We start from the raw sequence: 23,921 nt of genomic DNA on the forward strand, positions 1-23,921 counted from the left end.
TTACTGCTTTGCCCTTATTTATGTTCCCCACAAGCTGGCCAACTACAAACTTTTCAAAGGAATTTGGCTTAAAAGATTTTGTGTGTTTGGCACTGACTGTGGGTGTTAATCATTTCTGAGCTCACTTCTTTTTCTCTTCTGTTTATAATATTCTTTGGGAACTTCAAAACAGAAACCTGTTTCCTTATAGATTCTGCTTCCTCTCCGGTACTGTGCAAATTAATTTGTCCTGGATTGTTGACTATACTGTACAGTTGATAGCGCCAATCATTTCTATTTAATTTTTGTAGGAAAAAACATAAACATAGCAACAATGTGTTGAGGGTTTTCTGTTTTGGTGGGAGGGAAAAATATGTTAGGAAACACTGACATAACCAAAAAACAGTTAGAAAAATATATAAAGCCAATTAAATTTAAACAAGCGGGAAATCTCTATTGTTGGGAACCAAATTCATTGAAAAATTAGATGAATAACATTTCTACCCTAAAGAAACAGGTGTTATAAATTCTACTTCAGTAGATATTGCTTCAAAAAATGAAAGCGATTTATGGACAGGCACGGTGGCTCATGCCTGTAATCCCAGCACTTTGGGAGGCCAAGGTGGGCAGATTACGAGGTCAGAAGTTCGAGACCATCCTGGCCAACATGGTGAAACCCCATCTCTACTAAAATACAAAAAATTAGCCATGCATGGCGGCACGCGCCTGTAGTCCCAGCCACTTGGGAGGCTGAGGCAGGGGAATTGCTTGAACCCAGGAGGCGGAAGTTGCAGTGAGTTGAGATCACACCACTGCACTCCAGCCTGGGTGACAGAGTGAGACTCCATCTCAAAAAAAAAAAAAAAAAAAAAAAAAAAAAGAAGAAAGAAAGAAAGCAATTTACTTCTTTCTGGATTATTTTTTAAGGAAGAATATGTGCAATTAAGGTAACCTAATATTTTAGTAGAAAGTCTTAAACTCCACTATCTGGTGTGAGGAATATTAGAAACTAATTGTTTATTCACATCCCTTATTCACTGATCCTCCTTGAAATACTTTATTTTTCTGCTATTAGCACCTGCTTTGAGCCTACTAAATGATAGACAAACAGACTGCCCAAACTTGGCAAACTGTAATTTTCTTGTTTCTTCCACAAGCTAAGGTTTCTACCCTTGGTCATGGGTACCAGTGAAAAAAGGCATATAGGGGAAAAGCTGTGCTCCTTTTCCCTTCTTATCATGAATATACCATCAAATATAATCTGAATACAGGCACTGAAACTTAGCTTTTATAAAATTTACCACTAATAAATCTTACTAATTACCCTTCAGGGAAGATGATGGAAATAATCATAGGATTGATTTAGAGATATTATGAAAATACGTTGGAAGCTTTAAGAATTTAAAAATGTTTTTCTTACATATAATACAAACAAAATATGTACATATATATTTTACAATATTGAGATCACGCTGCCTATACTACCTGGTATCCCTTCCACTGGCTATTCCCTCTGCCTAAAACTCTCCTCCACATCTCCATGTGGCTAGTGGCCTCACTCCTTCAAGTCTTTGCTCTAATATTGCCTTTACAATGAGGTCTAATTTGGATTATTCCATTTATAATCACAATATGGCCCCATTCTAGAACTCTTAATGCCCTTGTCCTGTTCAATATTTATTTTGGCTGTAGCACTTGTTATTTTCTAATGTACTATGTAATTCATTTGTTTATTAAGGCTTTTATTTATGGTCTGTCTCTTTGCCCCTCTCCAACTACAATGTAAGGTCTTTGAGGACACATAACTTCTATTTTGCCTGCTGGTGATACTTGCTTAGCACATAGTAGGTACTTAATATCTGTTTCGTTAACTAATTTAACTGAAAATTCTCTCTACATTAGATTGCATTTTCTATGTCTGAAAGTTCTTCTAAAACATCATGCTTGAGTATGCCATAGTTTATATAAACATACCCAAATAGCAAACATTTCCATATTTTCAGTATTTGCTATTATAAATAATGCTTTGATAAACATACTTGTACATACACCTTTTACTATTTCCTTAGGATTTATCTCTAGATCTAGAATTCCTGAAAGGCAGTTATATACATTTTTAGAGCTCTTCGTACATATCACAAGCTCACTTCTAAAAAGTTTATACCAATTTATACTATCATTAACACTGTAAATGTCTCTAACTACATCTTCCCCAGTATTAAATATTACCTTTAAAAATCATCTTTAAACATTCGTTGTGCCAATTTTGGCATCTTAATGTTTTAACTTGGGATTTGCAGATTTTTATGAAATTTTTTATGTAAATTACAGATCTCCATGTGAGTAAAAACAGAGAATAAAATCATGGGCCAGGCACGGTGGCTGATGCCTATAATCCCAGGACTTTGGGAGGCCAAGGCGGGTAGATGGCCTGAGTCCAGGAGTTTTGAGACCAGCCTGGGCAACATGGTGAAACCCTGTCTTTACAAAATATACTTGGAAGGATGAGGTGGGGGAATCACCTGAGCCCATGAGGTTGTGGCTGCAGTGAGCCAAGATTGCACCACTGTACTCCAGCCTAGGCAAATGCCATGAGACCCTGTCTCAAAAAAAAAAAGAAAGAAAGAAAAAGAAAAAATCAGAAATCCCAATGTGTTGACCATTTCAAATCAAACAATATAAAATAGATAATGATGAGGCAGAGACACAGATTATCCAACCACAGGCAGGTGATAGATCAGATTGGGAAGCAATCCTCCCTTTAGTTTAAACAACTACATATCAAGTTTGTTCTTAGGAAACTAAACATAATTAATGATAATATTAGCATTTGGTCTTTAACTCACATATGCTTTTTATATCAGGTTAAAGTTTTTCCCAAATATCGACCCATTTATTCTAACAGCACTACAAAAATGAGAATTAAGTTATTCAAGTGTTTGCTTAACCTAATGATCTCACAGCAGTATACCTATGTCTAATTCCCGTCCACCTGACTGCAATACCAGTCCACCTGGCACTGAAGCGACTACATCTGCGGTATAATCTCTTCAGTCTTTAGGGACGCTCAAATTAGAAACCAGGAAATGGATTTCTGAAAATTTAGTCATAAAACTTTACACTTCTCCATTTGTGAGACAAATCATGGGAAAATATGTGAGGTTCAAATTGGCAGAGAGCAATCAGTCTCTTCCTTTTTTCTATAACAAAATGTTGAATGAAATACATTTATAATATCACTTTTATTAAATCTCATCTTCATAGGGAAGAAAAAAATGGCCCTTTAGTACTGTGTTGGGCACTTTACAGACATCATTTCGACTTCACAATAATGAGAGGGAGACATTATTACGTCCGTTTTATAGATATGGAAACCGATGCATAATGAGACCAAGGAACCACGGTCACACAGCCAGGAAATAGCAAGGCCGGGATTTCAGCATGGCCCCAAAACCTGTCCTTTTTTTTTTTTAATTGCATTGCTCTACTTGATTATAGGCAATATTTGTTTAAGATCAGAATTCTGTGCCAGGGGCTAGTAACCAAAGACCTATGTGTAAATGATTCTGCAGGGCTTTGGCAAAGCTGTGCCATGAGAAATGTGTTTCTAATGCTCACCCACCTCTCGCTCCTTGGATATCTAGTATTTTGGTAACTGCTTAAGTTACTGACTGACCATCAAAATGTGACCTTACATGGTTCAATTTGTGGCCCAACAGATGTTTGAGAATGAAACAATTAAGACTCAAATAAGTGACACTAGGATGGTGGAAGTACAGACAACAGAGAGGAGTTCCACCTTTTCCTGACACATCCCTTAGGGGTTGGGCAGGGAGTGAGGGCAGGAGCAGCAGAAAGAGGCAAAAGTTGATGAGAGCCAGGGGAAGAAATAGTTTCTTTTCCCAGTCTTTGGTCTCTGTGTTCTAGAAGTCCGTTATCTAGAAAGGTTTTTTTCCAGGGTTCCTCTAGAACTGATTTCCAGCTGTAAGCACCAACTTGGCTACACTGATGTTTAAGTATTGAAAGACCTTCCTACCAGCTAGAAGTGATCTCTCCCTAAGTCCTCACTCTCCAGGTGTCTCCATCACACCCCAGGACACACCCCACACCATTCACAGACAGGGGCCTCCAGGACCGTGCCCTAGTGCCAGGAGCTATGAGCATTCTTTTCATCAGTGATCACGTTGCAGGGCTAATGATATATCTTGAATATCACTTCTGGGGGCCCTCATCAAATACCTGATGGGAGCTTCTAGGCTCACAGGTTAGCTTAAAAGGGCCCAGGTGAGAGTAACAGCAGAAAGGAGAGCCTCACCCATTTCAAGAATTAGCCACCCCTATAACTCTTCCTGCATTAAGAGGGTGTGACTCATAAAGGGGACCTCAAGTTTAAAAAAAAAAACAGAGCGAAGCAAAAACCATGCTCAGAACCTGTTAAACCACATCTTCGGGCAGGGGCAGCTCCCAGGTCAGGCTGAAGAGCACTGAAATCCCTCCTCGTGAACCAGCCCAGCTGCTTCCTTCTCTGGACAAGACTGCGCTTCTCAGGCAGGTCAGCTTCGCCAAAGAGAAACACGCTGCAGCCAGGAACATGCAGCACCAGATCCTCAGCAAGGCCTGTGGCAGAGGGAATTTTAACCAAAGAAAACCACAATCAAGCCAAATTCTAAAAACCAAAGCATATAATTTTTTTGCTGTGGTAAAACATATTTAACATAGAACTCATCATTTTAGTCATTTCTAAGTATCCAGATCAGTGGCATGAAGTTGCACACTGTTGTGCAACAATCACCACTAAAGCACATGATTTATACAAATTTTAAACATCAAAGCTTAAACATAATGAATGCTCCATTGAAGTTAGTCTCACAATAAAAGCTTGCCTTGATACAAGGAGGCTTGAATTTCTAACCCATTACAAATCTAATTTCACTGTGGAAATGTATATGTAGGATTAATGAAACTGGTGCCTTCAATTTTTGAACAATGTTATAATAGCACTAACTTGTAAATATTGCTAGAAGGTATAAAAAGTTAGGAGGGCAAGGGCCAGTAACCACGCTGTGTAATACAGTAGCCCCTAGCTATGTGTGCTATTAAAATTTAATTCTAATCAATTAAAATTTTAATTAGGATTTATCTCTAGAACTAAAGTTTTAATCGATTAAAATTAAATAAAATGGGCCAGGGCAGTGGCTCACACCTATAATTCCAGTACTTTGGGAGGCTGACGCAGGAGGATAGCATGAAGCCAGGAGTTCAAGAACAGCCTGGGCAACATAGTTAGACTCCTATCTCTACAAAAACTAAAAAAAGAAAAGAAAAAAATGAAAAATGAAGTTTTTTAGTTGCACTTGTCACATTTCAAGTACTTAACCACACATGGCTAGTGGTCTCCATACTGGACAGCACAGACAAAGAACATTTCCATCACCACAGAAAGTTCTAGTGGACAGTTCTGGGCCAGATGCTATATAAGGAAGCCTAATATTTAAACACAATCGGAGATTACTCTAAATGACAGAACATTTTTCATCTTCCTCTGCCATTCTTCATATCTGGATTCTCGGGATATGATTTTATCTTCTCAAGGCAAAATATAGAATTGCTGGGCTTTTCTAGATTACTCCTTCACCGGACCTCTGCTCATTTTCTAGGAGCTAATTACAGTCCCCTGTAAGCAAGCACAGAGATGGCATACATTTTTGTCTGACATACGAAATGTAGGTGCTTAGGGAATTCTGGTGCTGGCCTGGGACAGCAGGAGTGCAGGCCTTCTTCATTTGTTCCATATCATGGACCATCAAAATCAGGGCTGAGATGAGACCTCTGGCCACAATAAGCATAGGAGACCATCCCAACTGCAATTTCAGGGTGTATTATTTGTTTAATTCTAATTCAGGCTGCCATGTTAATGGAGGAAACGAAATGTGGAAGACACTAAAAAAAGACTGGGTACCACTGGGGTGTAAAAAGTCTTGGGAAATGTTTTGTTGGTTTTGGTGGTTTTTTGTTTGTTTGTTTGTTTTTTGAGATGGAGTCTCGCTCTGTCGCCCAGGCTGGAGTGTAGTGGTGCAATCTTGGCTCACTGCAAACTCTGCTTCCTGGGTTCAAGCAATACTGCCTCAGCCCCCCAAGTAGCTTGGATTACAGGCACATGCCACCATGCCCGGCTAAATCTTTTTTGTTGTTGTTGTATTTTTAGTAGAGACAGGGTTTCACCATGCGGGCCAGGCTGGTCTTGAACTCCTGACCTTGTGATCTGCCCTCCTCGGCCTCCCAAAGTGCTGGGATTACAGGCATAAGCCACCATGCCCAGCCTGGTTTTTTGTTTGTTTTTTGAGATGGAGTTTCACGCTGTTGCCCAGGCTGCAGTGCAGTGGCATGATCTTGGCTCACTGCAACCTCAGCCTCCTGAGTTCAAAGGATTCTCCTGCCTCAGCCTCCAGAGTAGCTGTGATTACAGGAACCCGCTACCACACCTGGTTAATTTTCATATTTTTAGTAAACGGAGTTTCACCATATTGGCCAGGCTGGTCTCAAACTTCTGACCTCAAGTGATCTGCCTGCCTCAGCCTCCCAAAGTGCTGGGATTAGAGGCATAAGCCACCACGCCCAGCCTGGGAAATGTTCTTTCTCTGAGTCAGGTAGGGACTCAGCATTAGAAGTCCCTGGTATTGTAGATACCATAAAGCCAAGAAAATTTCCTAAGTTTATTTTAGCCTTAAGTGATTCTTGTTTCATTAACACTACTTTAAGGTACAGGCATACCTCAGAGATATTGTGGATTTGATTCCAGACCACAGCAATAAAGCAAATATCGCTGGCAAATATCACAATAAAGCAAGTCACATAAATTTTTTGGTTTCCCAGTGCATATAAAAGTTATGTTTATATTATACTGTAATCTCTTAAGTGTGTAGTAGCATTATGTCTACAGAAACCAATATATATACCTTAATTTAAAAATACTTTTTTGGCCAGGTGCAGTGGCTCACGCCTGTAATCCTAACACTTAGGGAGGCTGAGGAGGGAGGATTGCTTGAGATCAGGAGTTTGAGACCAGCCTGGGCAACATAGTGAGACACCATCTCTACAAAAAATAAACAAAATTACCTGGGTGTGGTGGCGTATGCCTGTAGTCCCAGCTACTGAAAAGGGTGAGGTGGGAGGATCACTTGAGCCTGGAAGGTCAAGGCTGCAATGAGCTGAGATCATGCCACTGTACTGCAGCCTTGGTGACAGAGCTAGACCCTGTCTCAAAAAAAAACCAAAAACTTTATTGCTAAAAAATGCTAAGGCTTCAGCAAGTCATCATCTTTTTGCCGGTGGACATTCTTGCCTTGATCTTGATGGCTGCTGACTGATCAGGCTGATGTCTGCTGAAGGCTGGAGTGGCTGTGGTAATTTGTTAAAATAAGACCACAGTGAAGTTTACTGCATCAATTGGCTTTTCCTTTCACAAAAATTTCTCTGTAGCATGTGATGCTGTTTGATAGTATTTTACCCGCAGTAAGAACTTCTTTCAATATTGGAAACAATACTCTCAAATTCTGATGCTGCTTTATCAATTCAGTTTATGTAATATTCTAAATCTTGTGTTGTCATTTCAACAGTGTCCATAGCATCATCACCAGGAGTAGATTCCACATCAAGAAACTTGTTTTTTTGCTTCATCCATAAGAAGCAACTCCTCATCCACTCTGGTTGTTGGGTTTTTTTGTTTGTTTTGGAGACAGCATCTTGCTCTGTCACCCAGGCTGGAGTGCACTGGCGTGACGTAGGCTCACTGCAACACCTGCCTCCTAGGTTCAAGTGATTCTCATGCCTCAGCCTCCCAAGTAGCTGGGATTACAGGTGTGTTCCACCACTCCCAGCTAATTTTTGTATTTTTAGCAGAAATGGGTTTCACTATGTTGGCCAGGTTGGTCTTGAACTCCTGGCCTCAAGTGATCCGCCAGCTGCAGCCTCCCAAAGTGCTGGGATTACAGGCGTGAGCCACTTTGCTGGGCTCCATTCAAGTTTTATCATGAGATTTCAGCAATTCAGTCACATCTTCAGGTTCCACTTCTAATTTTAGTTTTCTTGCTATTTCCACCACATCTGCAGTGACCACCACATCCTCCACTAAAGTCTTAAAGTCACCCATGAGGGTTGGAATCAACTTCTTCCAAACTCCTCTTAATGTTGATACTTTGACTTCCCCCCAAGAATCATGAATGTTCTTAATGGCATAGATGCCATTCTAGAGAATGGCAAATCCTTTCCACAAGGTTTTCAATTTACTTTTTCCAGATCCATCAGAGGAATCATTATCTATGGCAGCTATAGCCTTACAAAATGTATTTCTTCAATAATAAGATGTGAAAGTCAAAATTACTCCTTGATCCATGGGCTGCAGAATGGATGTTGTGTTAGCAGGTATGAAAACAACATTAATCTCCTTGTACATCTCCATCAGAGCTCTTGGGTGGCAAGGTGCATTGTCAATGGGTAGGAATATTTTGAAAGGAATATTTTTTTCTGAGCAGTAGGTATCAACAGTGGGCTTAAGATATTCAGTAAACCATGCTGTAAACAGATGTGCTGTCATCCAGGCTTTGTTGTTGCATTTATAGAGCACAGACAGAGTAGATTTAGTACAATTCCTAAAGGCCCTTGGATTTTCAGAATGGTAAATAAGCATTTGACTTGAACTTAAGGTCATCAGTTGCATTTGCCCCTAACAAGAGAATCAGCCTGTTCTTTGAAGCCAGGCATTGACTTCTCTCTAGCCTATGAAACTCCTAGATGGCCTCTTCTTCCAACAGAATGCTGTTTCATCAACAGTGAAAATCTGTTTAGTGTAGCCACCTTCATCCTTTTTTTAAAATTTTTTGTAGAGACAGAGTCTCACTATACTGCCCAGGCTGGTCTCAAACTCCTGGGCTCAAGCAATCCTTCCACCGCAGTCTCCCAAAGTGCTGGAATTACAGAAATGGCCACCGTGGCCAGCCTACCTTCATCCTTGCTCTTAGCTAGAGATGCCAGGCTCCTGGGTAACTTGCTGCAGCTTCTACATCAGCACTTGCTGCTTTACCTTGCACTTTTATGTTATGGAGGGGGCTTCTTTCCTTCAATCTCATGAACCAACCTCTGCTAGATTCCAACTTTTCTTCTGTAGCATCCTCAGCTCTCTCACCCTTCACAGAATGGAGGAAGAGTTACAGCCTTTCTTTGGATTAGGCTTTGGCTTAAGGAAATGTTATGGCTGGTTTGATCTTCTATCCAAACCACTAAAACTTTCTTCATTATCAGCAATAAAGCTGTGTTGCTTTCATATCATTCATGTGTTCACTGTAGTAGCACTTTTATTTTCCTTCAAGAACTTATCCTTTGCATTCACAACTTGGCCAACAGGCACAAGAGGCCTAGCTATTGACCTATCTGAGCTTTCAACATGCCTTCTTCACTAAGTTTAATCATTTCTAGCTTTTTATTTAAAATAAAAGATGTGAGACTCTTCCTTTCACTTGAACACTTAAAGGCCATTGTTGGGTTATTAATTGGCCTAATTTCAATACTATTGTGTCTCAGTAAATAGGGAAACCCAAGGAAAGGAAGAGAGATGGGGGATCAGCCAGTCGATAAAGCAGTTGGAATACACAACATTTATCAGTTATCTCTTATGTGGTTGTGGTTCATGGCACCCCAAACATCAAAGATCACTGATCGCAGATCACCATAAGAGACATAATAGTGGCTGGGCATGATGGCTCATGCCTGTAATCCCAGCACTTTGGGAGGCTGAGGCAGGCAGATTGCCTGAGCTCAGGAGTTAGAGACCAACCTGGGCATCACGGTGAAATCCCATCTATACAAGAAATACAAAAATTAGCCTGGCATGGTGGCACACACTTGTGGTGCCAGCTACTTGGGAGGCTGAGATCAGAGGATTGCTTCAGCCTGGGAGACCAAGGCTGCAGTGAGCCATGATTATGCCACTGCACTCCAGCCTGGGTGACAGAGCAAGACCGTGTCTCAAAAAAAAAAAAAGAAAAGAAAAAGAAAAAAAAAGATATAATAGTAATGAAAAGGTTTGAAATATTGTGAAATTACCAAAATGTGACAGAGACACAAAGTGAACACACGCTGTTGGAAACATGGCACCAATGGAGTCACTTGATGCAGGGTTGCCACAAAACTTTAATTTGTAAAAAAATGCAATAAAGTCACAACGAGCAAGGTAAGCCAATACTAAAGGGCCACAGCTCCTGGAGTGGGGTGGGGCTAGATGCCAGGGATACAGTCAACTGAAGTTTAGGAATTGCAAGATAATGTTTAGGTAGTGATACAGTTGGGATGTTTGTTCCCTCTGAATCTCATGTTGAAATGTGATCCCCAGTGTTGGAGGTGGGGCCTAATGGGAGGAGTTTAAGTCATAGTAGCAGATCCTTCATGAGTGGCTTGGTGCCCTCCCATGGTAATGAGTGAGTTCTTATTTTATGAGTTCACACAAGAGCTGGTTGTTTAAGGAGCCAGCATCTCTCTTGCTCCCTCACTCACCACGTGACACACCTGTTCCCCCTTTGCCTTACAGCTATGAGTAAGAGCTTCCTAAGCCTTTACCAGAAGTCCAGTAGAACCATGCTTGTACAGCCTGCAGAACCATGAGCCAAATAAACCTCTTTTCTTTATAGATTACCAGGTCTGGAGTATTCATTCATAGCAATGCAAATGGACTAACACAGGCAGTAAGCTAAATTCTCCCCTCAAATCTACAATGGTTGAGAAGGTGGCATGAGAAATGGGAGAATACTTAGGAAAGGTTAGAACTAAATTCTGACAACTCTCCAAATTGTTCTGGTCACATGTATGTGCTCCAGCCATAACTTAGTGTAACTCACATTTGGGCTGCTGCAGTAGCCTAAAAGCACAAACTGTGATGCCCAAAAACCTGTCCTACTAAATACATGTTTCCTGGCCCTGCCCAGCTCTTTGCCTACCCAGGCCAGCACCTCCATTTGGAGCTACAGTTCTGTAGCACTGCCTAAGTTTATATAGGCAGAATGCTTACAAAGGAGATTCTTTAATCTGGTTCCTAAAGGGCAAAGCACTGGGAGGTATTTGTGGTAGCAACCCCCAGCTGTCTGCAATTGGAGATTCAAGGACAGGGGTGCATTTTAATTTAGTGGAAACAACATATGCTTTTAAGTCCAGAAAGTATAGGATTGAATACCATTTCTGCTCCTTAATAGCTATTTGGGAGATCTTGAACAATTTACTTTACATTTCTGAGTCTTAACCTCTCTATCTGTAAAATGGAAAAGAAAGAAAAAAAAAAACTTTCTCTAAATCACCAATTCCTTATCTAGAAATTTCTCAGTCAAAAAAAAAAAAAAGAATAGGTTGGGCACGGTGGCTTACACCCATAATCCCAGCACTTTGGGAGGCTGAAGCAGGTGGATCACTTGAGGTCGACAGGTCAAGATCAGCCTGGCCAACATGGTGAAACCCCATTTCTACTAAAAATACAAAAATTAGCTGGGTGTGGTGGCGGGCACCTGTAATCCCAGCTACTTGGAGGCTGAGGCAGGAGAATCACTTGAACACAGGAGGCGGAGGTTGCAGTGAGCCGAGATTGCGCCACTGCACTTCAGCCTGGGTGACAGAGCAAGACTCCGTCTCAAAAAACAATAAATAATAATAAGCATTTATCCTGTCCTTCCTGCATGAACAGTATTTTACGGTAGCTAGACAGTCCAAACTGATGAGAAAAAAATTTAACAGAAAAAAATCCAACTAATTAATGTGGAAGTGATGATAGAATTAGAAAATCACAATTTTGCAGCACCTAAAAATATGATTGTTTTAGGCAAAGATTATGAATGGATGAAACCCTCCTGAAAAGTCAATTAGGAACTTCACAACATCAAAGGCAGCTGATGGTTGTATCACCAGAAGTGAGACACCCAGGCACTGCAGCCTCCTGGTGTGATGCAGTGTGAAACACGCAGCCCACCTTTGAAGAATTCCTGCCAAAAAAATTAAACTTCAACTAATCAGACCTCTGGAGCTAGCAGAATTTACAGGAAATGTGAGGGATAAAGACACAAATTAAATGACACCATAAGGAAGCAAACAGATCCAGAACGTGGAAATTCTATAGGATAACTGACCCAGATTCTGCAACAAGTAAATGGCAGGGAAAAAACTGGGGGATTTGGGGGGACAGGGAGACTGGTCTAGATCAAAACAGACTCAGAGATACAACAGTCAGTGTGATGTATGAGCCATGTTAGATCTAGGTTCAAACAGGCCCCTATAAAGAGATATTTGCCTGGATTATACACTGGGTATTAGATGGTATCATCAAATTATCATTTTGTTGGGTGTGATGGTGGCATTACAGTTATGTAAGAAAATATTTGAATTGCTTAGAGATGTATATTAATTATGAAGGAGTGAAATAACATGATCTTTGGAATTTGCTTTAAAATTATTTACTAAAAACAAAGGAAAATGAAGGAGATGCAAGGAGAGAAAAATAACAGAAAGTAAAGGAAAAAAAAAGAAAAAGAAACTACCCCATAGGATGGATAGAGATTGGATAAATTAAGAAAACCAAGTAGCCCAATGTCTGGTACAGAGTATAACTCAATAAATAGCTCCCTTTCCCTTTGGCAAGCCTAAGCCACTGTTTTGAATGCTGAGTTCTGAATACCCTCCTAGGCTGGCATGTTCCTACTTACTAGGAATGCTCCTATATTTTAACAATTCCTCTTCCATTCTGTCATCTACATAAATTCATCATGGAAGAAATCAAGCTTGATTTTTGTTCTCTAATGAAGCAAGAAAATGAAATATTACATTATTCTCATTACAATGAAGAGACAACCAAGGCCAAAATAATATTTAGCAATAAAGACAATACAATACCCTCTTCATATTCAAGGAAATAACATTTGTGTTTCTAATGACTGCAATCCAAGGGCCTATAGTAAGTAGGTATTTGTAATTTTGTTGGAAAACAAATTTAGACAGCCTGTGTTTCAAAAAAAATCTCATATTTAGTCAGAGAATTACTTACTACCAAGCTATTTTATTTGTGATATGAATTGTATATTCAAAATGGCTAATTTTGATTTTATATTTTGATTTTCTCAATTAATCTGCATAAAAATCATCCCCTGTAACTTCAAATGTCCACATCAAGCAAATCATATTGGCCTCTTAAAGAAGATAATAATTCTGAATACTTCAAGCTCAAGCCTGTGGAAAACTCTCATCAGTTTTCAAGTAAGTGGCATTATCATTTAAAGCAATAGTTTTGTTCAGATTTGCTGTAAAGCCACTGCTCACTGTAGCTCTCTTAGCTGTTTGTTCCACTTCCCTCTACAGTGGAACCAAACTTAAGCTTGTGAAAGAGTCCCAGGAAACCCAAACTCCTGAATTAACTCCTGCTTCATATTTGTGTCCTCCCTCTCCTGGAATTCATTTCTCCCATTCTTGTGTTAGAATATTCTACAGCTTTTGTTTGTTTTTATTGGTAGTATCAAATCTAATAGACTTGTATTAAATAATCTTGAGCTTTTGTTTTCCATTCTGAGTTTCAAAATCCCAGAAGGCAGTGCCTTCTAGTTACTCAATAAAGGTTTATCAAATTGAATGAACTGACTTTGCTTCCTAAGCACTCTGTTGATGTTGGCGCTGCAAACCTGGAATATCAGCGTCCATTCTAAACTAACAAATGGGAGTAAGGAGTCACTCTGCTAACAAAACAAGAAGAGAGTTCAACACCAGCGAGAACATATTGTATTCCTAGTAAGAAACCATGGGATCAATTTTCCACAGTCGTGTTAACGTTTTATGCTGTCCTTAGAGTAGTGGTCATATCCACGGCAGTCAAAACCACATGTACCTGTGGGATATCCATGCTGATCAGCTTCTTTAGACAAGGCATATATATGAATCACCTGTTCAGAAAGAACATAATGCCATCATGCAGTTTTGAAACAGGCAAAACAAAACTGCAGCTTCCTAAATCACTCTTTATTAAAAGACCAATTTATTTTTTAGGTTATTTTTTTCCCCCAATTTAAGAAGCTTTTCCCACCGCTATGGTCAGTGGTTCTGCCCTTTCCGGTTTCTCTGGTCATATTCTAAAAGGGTTGATTTAAGGAAATACTGAAATGCTTTTCAAAAATATATATTTTTTAACCTTCATGTTTGGCTGACCTTATTTGCTATAAAATAATTTTTAGTCATTTCTAAATATGAATATCTAGCACTTTCTTTTCAGGCTTAACTTTAGAGACTTCTGTGAGTTTGATTATATTCCTCTTTGCAGGAGAATCGATGCAATTAGATGTTTCTCAGTGCAATGAGAAGTTTAAGCTTCATATTCATAACACAAATGTCTTTTCTAAACCTATAACAGATATAATTGTGGCTAAAATGTAGTATTTTATTAAGAATATACCACAGTAAAAGTAGTACATAAATTCAGGACTTAAGAATCTGCTTAATTAAATGTATCTGTCTACAGTGGTATTTAATATCATTCTTTTCCCTTCTGCTTTTCTTTCTTTCAGGAGCAATTTAGGACTACTGATATAAATGGACTTTAAATTGAATTGTTAAACAGAACTGCATTTCAGCAGCTCAAGGAATACAACTCATTCGTTTTGTTATATTTCTGATGCCAGCCAAAATGCAGAACTTAGAAAAAAGACCTCAAGTCTGTCATTCCCTTTCCTCTAGGAAAAGTTAAATTCTCTTTTCTGTGACCTACTGCATAAATGCATGGTTCATTATTATTCTTAAATCTGGATTCAAATGATACTCAAAAAAGTATCAAACCTTTCCCTAAGCACAAACCAATCAAAAAGAGCATTTTCCAACCCATATCACCTGAGACTCAAATCAAGTAGAAAAAAAAAAAAGCTCAAAATCTAAAAATTAAACTGGGTGCTAGACTTAAAATCTTACAAGCATCCTCTAGTTTTAGTATAGCTGTTAATATAGCCAAGTTTTTTTTTATTTAGTTGATGTTTTACTTTCATATTTTTTAATGAGAAGAAGGTAAAATTCTCTACCAGAAGTCATAAAAATTTCAGATGATAAGACAGATAGCCCTAAAAGTTTTTGCCTAAACTCATGCACATAAACTAAAACTAGCCGATTAATCTCGCTACAGTATGTTTAAAAAGAGTGGCATTTGAAAATACAGTATAGCAGTGTGATGCTGCACTGCCTCTAATTAAGTGCAGACTAGGAAAAATTATTCTTAGTTTAGTCTATGAAAGGGGGGTGGTGGAAATTTCTCTCTTTGCAATTCAAAATTATTTTAAAGATAGAACATTTCTTTTCCAATGTCTTCATTAAACAGAGCTGTTAAGAATTGTCTCCCAACCATCCCCAAAGAGTACAAAGCTAACCAGTATTCGTCCCATATGCTCTGCTTTGAAGTGTGAAGCTGTGACCATCCCACTAGACTCTTACACCACCATCAAAGCCGTCTCATTACGCCCAGCGCTGAGAGTTAAAGCGCGGGGCCCTAACCGCTCCAACACAAACACTGCATTAACAAAGCGACCGCAATATTCCTCCCCCACATGGCTAGAACTTGAAGAAATTTTTACCATATGTACACATGCACGAGATACAGAAATTTATTGTGCTAGAACATCATTGAGAAGCATATTAAACATGCTGCCTAGAACTGGATGTTATTCTAAGGGACTGAAAAAAATAAAATGCAGCTGATCTTTATGATGAAAGAGCAGAAACATCAGGCTGAAAAATGAGATCAAGTGCAATTCCTAAATTGCATTTCGACTGACACGTTCTGTTGCCTGTTTTTTCTTGAGGTAGCAGAAAACAATTTAAGGGAAGAAACAAAACTCTACTGCACATCACTGGATGCTACTGTTTACTCCATCATGTTTCATTTCAAAAGGACGAACTTAAAAACCGCGATAGGCTGATAACAACATCGATGCCTCCAAATGAACAGGCCTTGCTAAGAAACATTTCACTTGCATCTCTGAGTTGTCAGTTTATTATTGGCATGACAGTAAAAAATAAAATGCAAAGAAAAAACTTTTTTATTATGGAAATGAGGTCAAGATAAGCACTTACTTGATTTTCATGTAAAATTAATCTGGAAAAAACATTTTTAAATGTTTTAACCTAACAATTCCATTCCTTTGTATTTGCTCTAGGAAAAGCCTTGCATTTGTGCACAAGAGAGACTATTCAAGAATGTTCATCATTGCATTATTTGATCTAGGAAAAACAAGAAACAATCTGAATGTCCACAAACAGGAGAACAGACAAAATGTGTTATATTCATATTATGATAATTATAGCAGGTAGAATGAAATAGAACTATATGTAATACCATGGATATATTTCTAAGCTATCTTGCTGAATGAAAAAATTATAGTATAAGAGCATTTCTAATACAAACATATACAAGCAATACTATATTGGATTTATTGGTTTATACATGTATGTAAGTAAAGCATGTAGAAAATTCTGGATTTGGGACATGCTATACTCTTACCATAACTTGGCAGGGGGACATTCAGAGAACCAGGAATGAGAGTAGTGATCAGAGGTGAATTTTAACCTTAACTGTAGTACCTGAAATTTTGAAACAGATAATTAATTTTAAAAAATCAGGCAAGGTCTAATAAATAAATGGTTGTGAGGATTCTTTGTTCTATTACTGTCTTGATAGAAAAAACTACAAGTGAGTTTCTTAATGTGTCAAGGTCTGCTTTCCAGCTGTGGAATGAAAAAATTGGACCTATCTACTCTCCTCCCTATAAACAGAAAAATAATGTGCACTCAAACTCTTAAAATACCATACAATTTCATGGAGATACAGATATAAGTATTCATGAAAGTATATAGTATATCAGGAATTTGGGGCATATTTTACATATATATTTCATAACCAATCATCCAAAAAGGTTGTTATTTCCTTGCATATAACATATAGTTTCATAGAGATATGTATACAGAGCTTATTATTCCTTTGTAGGGCATATGCTGATATATTTACCACTTTGTGCAGATGTGATATAATTCATTTAAAGAATTATACTTTCCTGAGTGGCCTAACATATTTAACTTATACTCTACTCCATAACTCATTTTATTGTGTCCTGTGGTGCTTTCTAATGGCTTCATACACAGATTTCATGGCCTCAGTTTTGTTGGGGGAAGGTACTTTGTTATACTTCTCTAAAAGTCACAATAGCATTTACTATAGGAAATGGAAACATAACAGGCACTCCAAGACTGTCTGGATGTTCACAAACACGTCTCCATTTATTTTCATAATATTTCTCTGAAATAGGTACTGAATATCATTTTACAAACGAAGAACTGATAAAGGAGAAGCTGTTTGCTATAGAACTTAAATTTCAGAGCTGAAAGCACTTCAGACATCTCTTGCTCAAGTGATTTTCTAACATCTTGCTGTGCAATCCCTTTTCTCAGAAGGTACCTTATTCGGAATCTTGCTACACAAAACAGAAAAGGGGGATCCACTCTTTTTATGGTGAAAGGGACTCTCCTGGGCTCCAACTGCTCTGTACCCCCTCCACAAGGCAACGGAGAATCACTAAAAATAATGACAGCGAGTAGGAGGCAGAGGACCTGGGGCTTTACACAGTCATCGATTATCATAACCATCCTGATAGGATGATATTATTCTCCCATTTTCCAGATACAAAAACTCTTTGAGACTGAAAAAGAAGAGATTAAAAAATTTTCTCAAGCCAGTTGGCAAACAAGTAGCAGATGTGGGATTTGAACTCAGATTGTTCAGCTCCCTAATTTTTTTTTTTTTAAAGACAGGGTCTTGCTCTGTTTCCCAGGCTGGAGTCCAGTGGCACCATCACAGCTCACTGCAGCCTTGCCTTCCAGACTCAAGCAATCCTCCCACCTCAGCCTCCCAAGTAGCTGAGATTAGAGGTACACAGCACCACACCTGGCTAATTTTTAAAAAATTTTTTGTAAAGATGAAGTCTCACAGTGTTGCCCAAGCTGGTCTGGAACTCCTGAGCTCAAGCAATCCACCTGCCTTGACCTCCCAAAGTGCTGGGACTACAGGCGTGAGCCAGTGTGTCCAGTTTCAGATTCTTATCCTGCCCACTTCCCATCTTGCTTCCCTGTCTAACCACAGTGGAATGTGATGTTATTGTTAGTTCATGCTGATCAGAGACTGACAGGCAGATCTACACATATACATCCTGAGTGGGTGGAATTGGTATTGACCTTTCACTTGCATATATTGCTCGCCGCTTGTTAAGGACCTCTCACTCTCTTTCAGAGAAGCTATAGAGATGCTAAAGGTTCCCCCAAAGAGTAGTTCAGATGGGTCACAGCAAAGTCTTGGGGATGGCCGGGAATCCTTCTGCTGGATAACGTATCAGCAATGTATAAATAGCCTTCAGCATTAAGCCTACTCCCCACAGCAACAAAGAGTTAACTTGGCTCTTCCACCTATTCGGTGCTCCTCAAAAGGGCAAACATGCTTTGCATGAGTTACTTTGCTTTCCTTGTGTGTGTTCAGCTCTCAAGCCTCTTCTTGGCTGCTGGCCACAGACAACACACAATAATCTCTCAGTGGTCTCAAAGCTGGCACTACCTCTCACCATTTGCCCCCCAAAGGAGTCAAGTCCTGCCCTCCCCCTTTTCATATCCCCACCTTTCAGATAACGACCATTTCCACACACCCTTCTCCAACCTCTTTCAACTATGTTTTGGAGAAAAATGCTTTCCACCCATTACTGATGTTTTCTTCCACATGGAGAGAGCTCTGCTCATCTTGCTGTCTGTTACAGGCTTAATTGCGTTCTCCAAAAATGCATATGTTGAAGTCCTGGCTCCCAGTACCTCAGAATATGACCTTATTCTGGAATAGGGTCATTGCAGATGTAATGAGTTAAGATGAGGTCACACTACAATAGGTGGGTCCCTAATCCAATATGACTGGGGTCCTCATCAAAAGGGGAAATTGGGACACAGACAATATAGAGAAAGAATGCCATGTGACCATGAAGAAGGTCAAGTGCAAGCCAAGATGGGACAGGTTCTCCCTCACACCCCTCAGAAGGAACCAATCCTGCTGCCACCCTGATCACGGACTTCTAGCCTCCAGGATTGTGAGACAATAAATCTCTGTGGTTTAAGCCACCCAGACTGTGGTACTTTGTTACTGCAGCCCTAGTAAACTAAAACACCAGCCTCACTCCCTCCTAACTTTCATTCTCTGATGGGAAGTTTGGGAGAGAAACTGGATGTGCACAGGCCCACCCTGCCTCCCTCTTCCTTCTTAGGAGCTAGTTTTCAGCAGGAAACACACATTCCAGGCCACTCCTCCTTGCCATAAAGCTGTCCAGCCTCAGGCCTTGGCTGCCCGGTACTGCCTGTGACTGGCTGGGTTAGTCTAATTATCTGGTAGGGTAGGCCCAGCCGCCAATACTAGTTTTATCAGTAATAAAGTTATTGTAGCATCTCCATTTCTCATCTGCCTTTCTCTTCGGTGGGACTGGTTCCAAATGTGGGAAAGGAAGACATGTATGATTTGTCATGCTCTCCTCTTAAACCCACCCCAATACTCTTATTTCCCTGAGGGGAGGGAGTGAAGTGACCTTCTTCTTTCTCTACTCTCTAATTTCGTTGCTATGCTATATAAACCTTGTGCACTGCTTTCCCAAAGCCTCTGCTTTCGATTGTCAAAAATTCTGGCTGCGTGGTGGCTCATGCCTATAATCCCAGAGCTTTAGGAAGCCAAGGCAGGAGGATCACTTGAGGCCAGGAGTTCCAGACCAGCCTGGGCAACATAGCAAGACCCTGTCTCTACCAAAAAAAAATTTAAAGATTAGCTGGACATGGTGATACATGCCTGTAGTCCTAGCTATTCAGGAGTCTGAAGCAGGAGAATCACTTGAGCCCAGGAGGTCAAGGCTGCAGTGAGCTAGGATTGCACCACTGCACTCCAGCCTGGGCAACAGGCAAGTTCCTGTCTCTAAAATAAATAAATAAATCAAACATGAACACTGTTACATTGTCACTATAACAATCCTATAATCCCCTCAAGGTAGGTAACTCAGACAGTCCCACACAGGCTATGGGGAAAAGAAAAGCACAACAATTAGTATCTCAAAATATCATCTTACTATGTATGTTTAGGTAATTAAAATTGGAGAATGAATTATTCAACCTATGTAACTTTAATAGTCACATAATAAACGATAATTAATTAGTGATGCTGTAATTATTGTAATATCATCATACATTGTTGTCATTATTATTGCAGGCTGTGAGTCTCCTGAGAAGCACACTCTTACTCTACCAATAGAGAACAGGTGGATGGGTTGGTGGGTGCATGACGGTGTGGAGAGACTTGCACTTAACCTACAAGTCCATCAATGTCATTAACATCATTATATCATTTCTTCAGAGTTTTCTAATCCTAGTGGCCTTGACACTGGAAGCCACTATAAAAGCTAGGAAGGAAAGATAAAAGGAAAAGGGATTCAGGAAAAACATCTCCACGGTTATGGGGCCTGTGCTCAAAAATACCAGGGCCTAGTATTCAGTCACCAGCTATAAACCCTTACTAGATCACAATCTCTAAAACACCATCAGTAATCATATAAAATACCAAACTCTGAATGTTGTAGATATCTACTGAAAATCAGAAAACCTAAAACCCCTCAACTTTGAGGCCCCCCAGGGCTCCCTTTGTTAGTAAGGGGTGAATGTTTGATGCCTCCCACAATGACTCCTGGTTTAACACTGAGTGTCTTAAGAGACCTTTTACCTAGGTGAAGTGGTTAGCCGGGGAGGGGGCTCCTAATTTTTAACTGTAAATCTCACCTGTGGCTTCTAGATTGGGAAACAATCACAAGAAGTGTATAGTCAGGCCGCATGGATTTCATGTACCCCCCTCATTTGTTCCAATTAGGAGATTCTTATAAGACATTTATTCTTGTTGATATTTCTTTTTCTGTTTGTTTGTTTTGTGTTTGAGATAGGGACTCGCTCTGTTGCCCAGGCTGGAGTACAAGTAGCACATCATGGCTCACTGCAGCCTCAACCTCCTGGGCTCAAGGGATCCTCCCATCTCAGCTTCCCAAGTAACTAAGACTACAGGCACACACTACCACACCCAGCTAATGTTTTTTATTTTTATTCTTTGTAGAGACGAGGTCTCCCTATGTTGCCCAGGCTGGTCTTGAACTCCTGGGCTCAAGCAATCCTCCCACCTTGGCCTCCCAAAGTGCTGGGATTATAGGCATGAGCCACCACTCCCAAACACTTGTCAATATTTCAATAAACCCTATTGCTTTTATATCCAGAGTGAGACTGGGGGCCAGCTGTGGTGGGCAGATCCCTTGAGCCCAGGAGTTTGAAAGCAACCTGGGCAACACAGGGAGACCCCATCCTACAAAAATACAAAAATTAACCAGGCATGGTGGTACATGCTGTAGTTCCAGCTATTCGGGAGGCGGAGGTGGCAGGATCACTTGAGTCTGGAAGGTCAAGTCTACAGTGAGCCACAATCGTGCCACTACACTCAGCCTGGGTGACAAAACAAACCCTGTTTCAAAAAAAAAGGAGGAGTGATACAGGGAAGGAGTAAAAGTCAATACCAGGGTATGGTATCAAGCTGTGAGCAACTGGGACTCAATCCTGCTAAGACAGGCCTCAGAATTGTCCATCTCAGGGACAAAAGAGGCAAGCATTTATCTACCAGCTCTGGTCCCCCACAGGTCAAGTGTTGCCCAATGGGGTTAACTTGCTCACTCACTCGCACTGCAGGTTGCAGCAGAGCCATAGTAAGAGAAAAGAGTGCAGCTTTTTCAAGTATGGCTGGGTTCATCCATAACTGCTGGTCATGGAAGATTAAGTTTGTTTATCCCAGTTCTCCCATTTGGCCTTTCCTTCTTCATTAGTACCTCTGTTTTACAGTGGTTGCTAGACTTCTCTTGCATTTATTCAGCCTGTGGCAATATGCATTTATGAGCAACCCGGTAACTCTCCTTCATAGTTAAAATGTACTAAAGTCACTGGAAATCAATCTTAATGTTTTAAGTACTTTCCCAATGCACAATCCCTTGTTTTCTCAGATTTTTCTATGGTGGCAGTATTCCTGTAATTCTCCAACTAAATGCTATGCCCTAAATATGTTTACACGCATTTGTAAAATCAACTATTGTTTTTATGCTATGGCAATGAGGGTAGTGTTGATGGTGGTTAGAGCTATATCAGAACCCAGCATCTAAATTGACTGATCTCAACCAAATCCAACACTGTTTTATCAGACAATCTCCATAGCAACTGGAGAATCAGAGTAGAAATTCTTGAAGTGAAAAGTTGTTCCTGATTTGCCAGATCAGCCCATGTTTTGACAATCTGTAATAAGGTAATCAAAGGGTCTCAAGACTACCATGGGAGTGTTGATGCTGTGTGAATGTGTCATGGCACACATCCTCCAAGTCATAAGAATAATTGAAAAAAAATCTACAAGGCTGATCATTCTGATCAAAGTCCTTAATGTTTTTTTTTTTTAAATCAAAACAATAAGAATCAATCATGCCAGAGCTATTTCTTTATTCATGTAACTTACATGGCTAGCATTTATCTTTCCAGTTCTCTAAATAATGACCTTAGTTGATATGGCATCGTGCAAACATTCATTTGATCAATGACATGAAACAAAAAGCAAGTTTCCATATCATTTATAAAATTCATTAACTATGGTCTAGACTCTTGAAGCTGAATATTATGAGCCTACATGGTAGGTAAGCCTATTTTCACTGTCAAGGCACTGGGAGAATTTGCCCAAGAATCTTCTGTGCTGACCCCTCCCCTCTATCATCACTCAATCCTTCTCATGAAAGTTTGTGTGTAAACAGGCAACAGGGTCATGTTACAGAGACACTGGGTCCAGCATGTGAAAACACGGAGTGAGGAAGACGTGGAACACATACAAGAAGCATCAGGGTCCACAGTATCCTGCAGAGAAATTGTCTATAGAAACTTGTTAGAAGTCCAGAAAATCAGACTAAATATCTTCAATACTGAGTAGAAGTCAGACAAAAGAAGAATACTCCTGAAAATTTACCAATGATTCCAAGTGAGGTGAATGCATTGTTCCTGAAAGATCCAAGATGATTTAAAATCGCCAAGAAAAGTAGGGACTTCCAGGAAAGCATGAAAATGTGGATCCATATGTTTACATTCATTTCTTCCAAAAACCCCACGGCAAAAAAATGGTAAAGAAATTTTTTTCCCAAGCATTAACTCAAACAAACAGAAATAAAGAGGAGGCAATTGCACTGGAAGCTGCAGAGAAAACGTATGAGAGGGAGGTGATTCGGCAGACTCAAGGCAGCAAGTGGAGCAGCAGAGAAGCACCCGATGCATCCCACAGACGCCTGATAGAGGGCAGAACCAGCAGCCCCACTTTGGGAGGGAAGGCAAAGGGGAAGCTCAAAACCGGAAGATAGGTGGGAAGTCGGCTTCAGCAACGGTCAGAGCCCATCCCTGATCCACACAGACAGGCACCTGCCCTGCCACACCCTGGCAGAATATGTAAAAGGTAAAACACAAGGTGTCTGGGCTGGGGAATATGGACACGGCTGAGGGATGGGGTGAGAAATGAAAAAAGAGGAATTAAAAGAACATTTATATTGACAATCTAAACATTGAGATTTTTTTCAGCCCTTTTGTGCAACTCAGCTTCTAAAACACTGGCAGTGGTGTCTCCACTCCAGGCTGGACACTGGAAGATCCTTCTCTGGGGAAGTTGAACAGCTCAAGAGGAAAGGCCAAAAAAATACTGAAGTATGAGTTCCCCAAAGAAACGACCCAGCCATGTCAGCCTACAGCTGGCAAACCCCACCTGCATACTCGGAGTGTCCATTCAGCCT

General features: G+C 40.1%; 1 protein-coding gene across 10 annotated transcripts in view; it reads right to left on the reverse strand.

Moving 5' to 3' along the window:
- Positions 1 to 23,921, reverse strand: part of FTCDNL1 (formiminotransferase cyclodeaminase N-terminal like) — a 92,365-nt gene that overhangs the window by 56,150 nt on the left and 12,294 nt on the right. For 4 of the 10 annotated variants that reach the window (XR_010122871.1, XM_063647791.1, XM_054477597.2 and 1 more), the window contains exon 5: positions 4,411 to 4,596. The exons of 2 other annotated variants lie outside the window; for them this stretch is intronic. Coding sequence is in view for 7 of the 8 variants with exons in the window: in XM_063647791.1 (XP_063503861.1) it covers positions 4,411 to 4,596 (186 nt within the window). In the remaining variant the exon portion in view is untranslated. Of the gene's footprint in view, positions 1 to 4,410; positions 4,597 to 10,710; positions 13,935 to 16,212; positions 16,609 to 20,199; positions 20,490 to 23,921 lie in introns of those variants that run through there. 4 more of the 10 variants (XM_063647793.1, XM_063647792.1, XM_063647795.1 and 1 more) reach the window with 3 other exon arrangements.

The sequence above is a fragment of the Pongo pygmaeus genome, chromosome 11, assembly GCF_028885625.2.
Source record: "Pongo pygmaeus isolate AG05252 chromosome 11, NHGRI_mPonPyg2-v2.0_pri, whole genome shotgun sequence".
NCBI classification, from domain to species: Eukaryota; Metazoa; Chordata; class Mammalia; order Primates; family Hominidae; genus Pongo; species Pongo pygmaeus.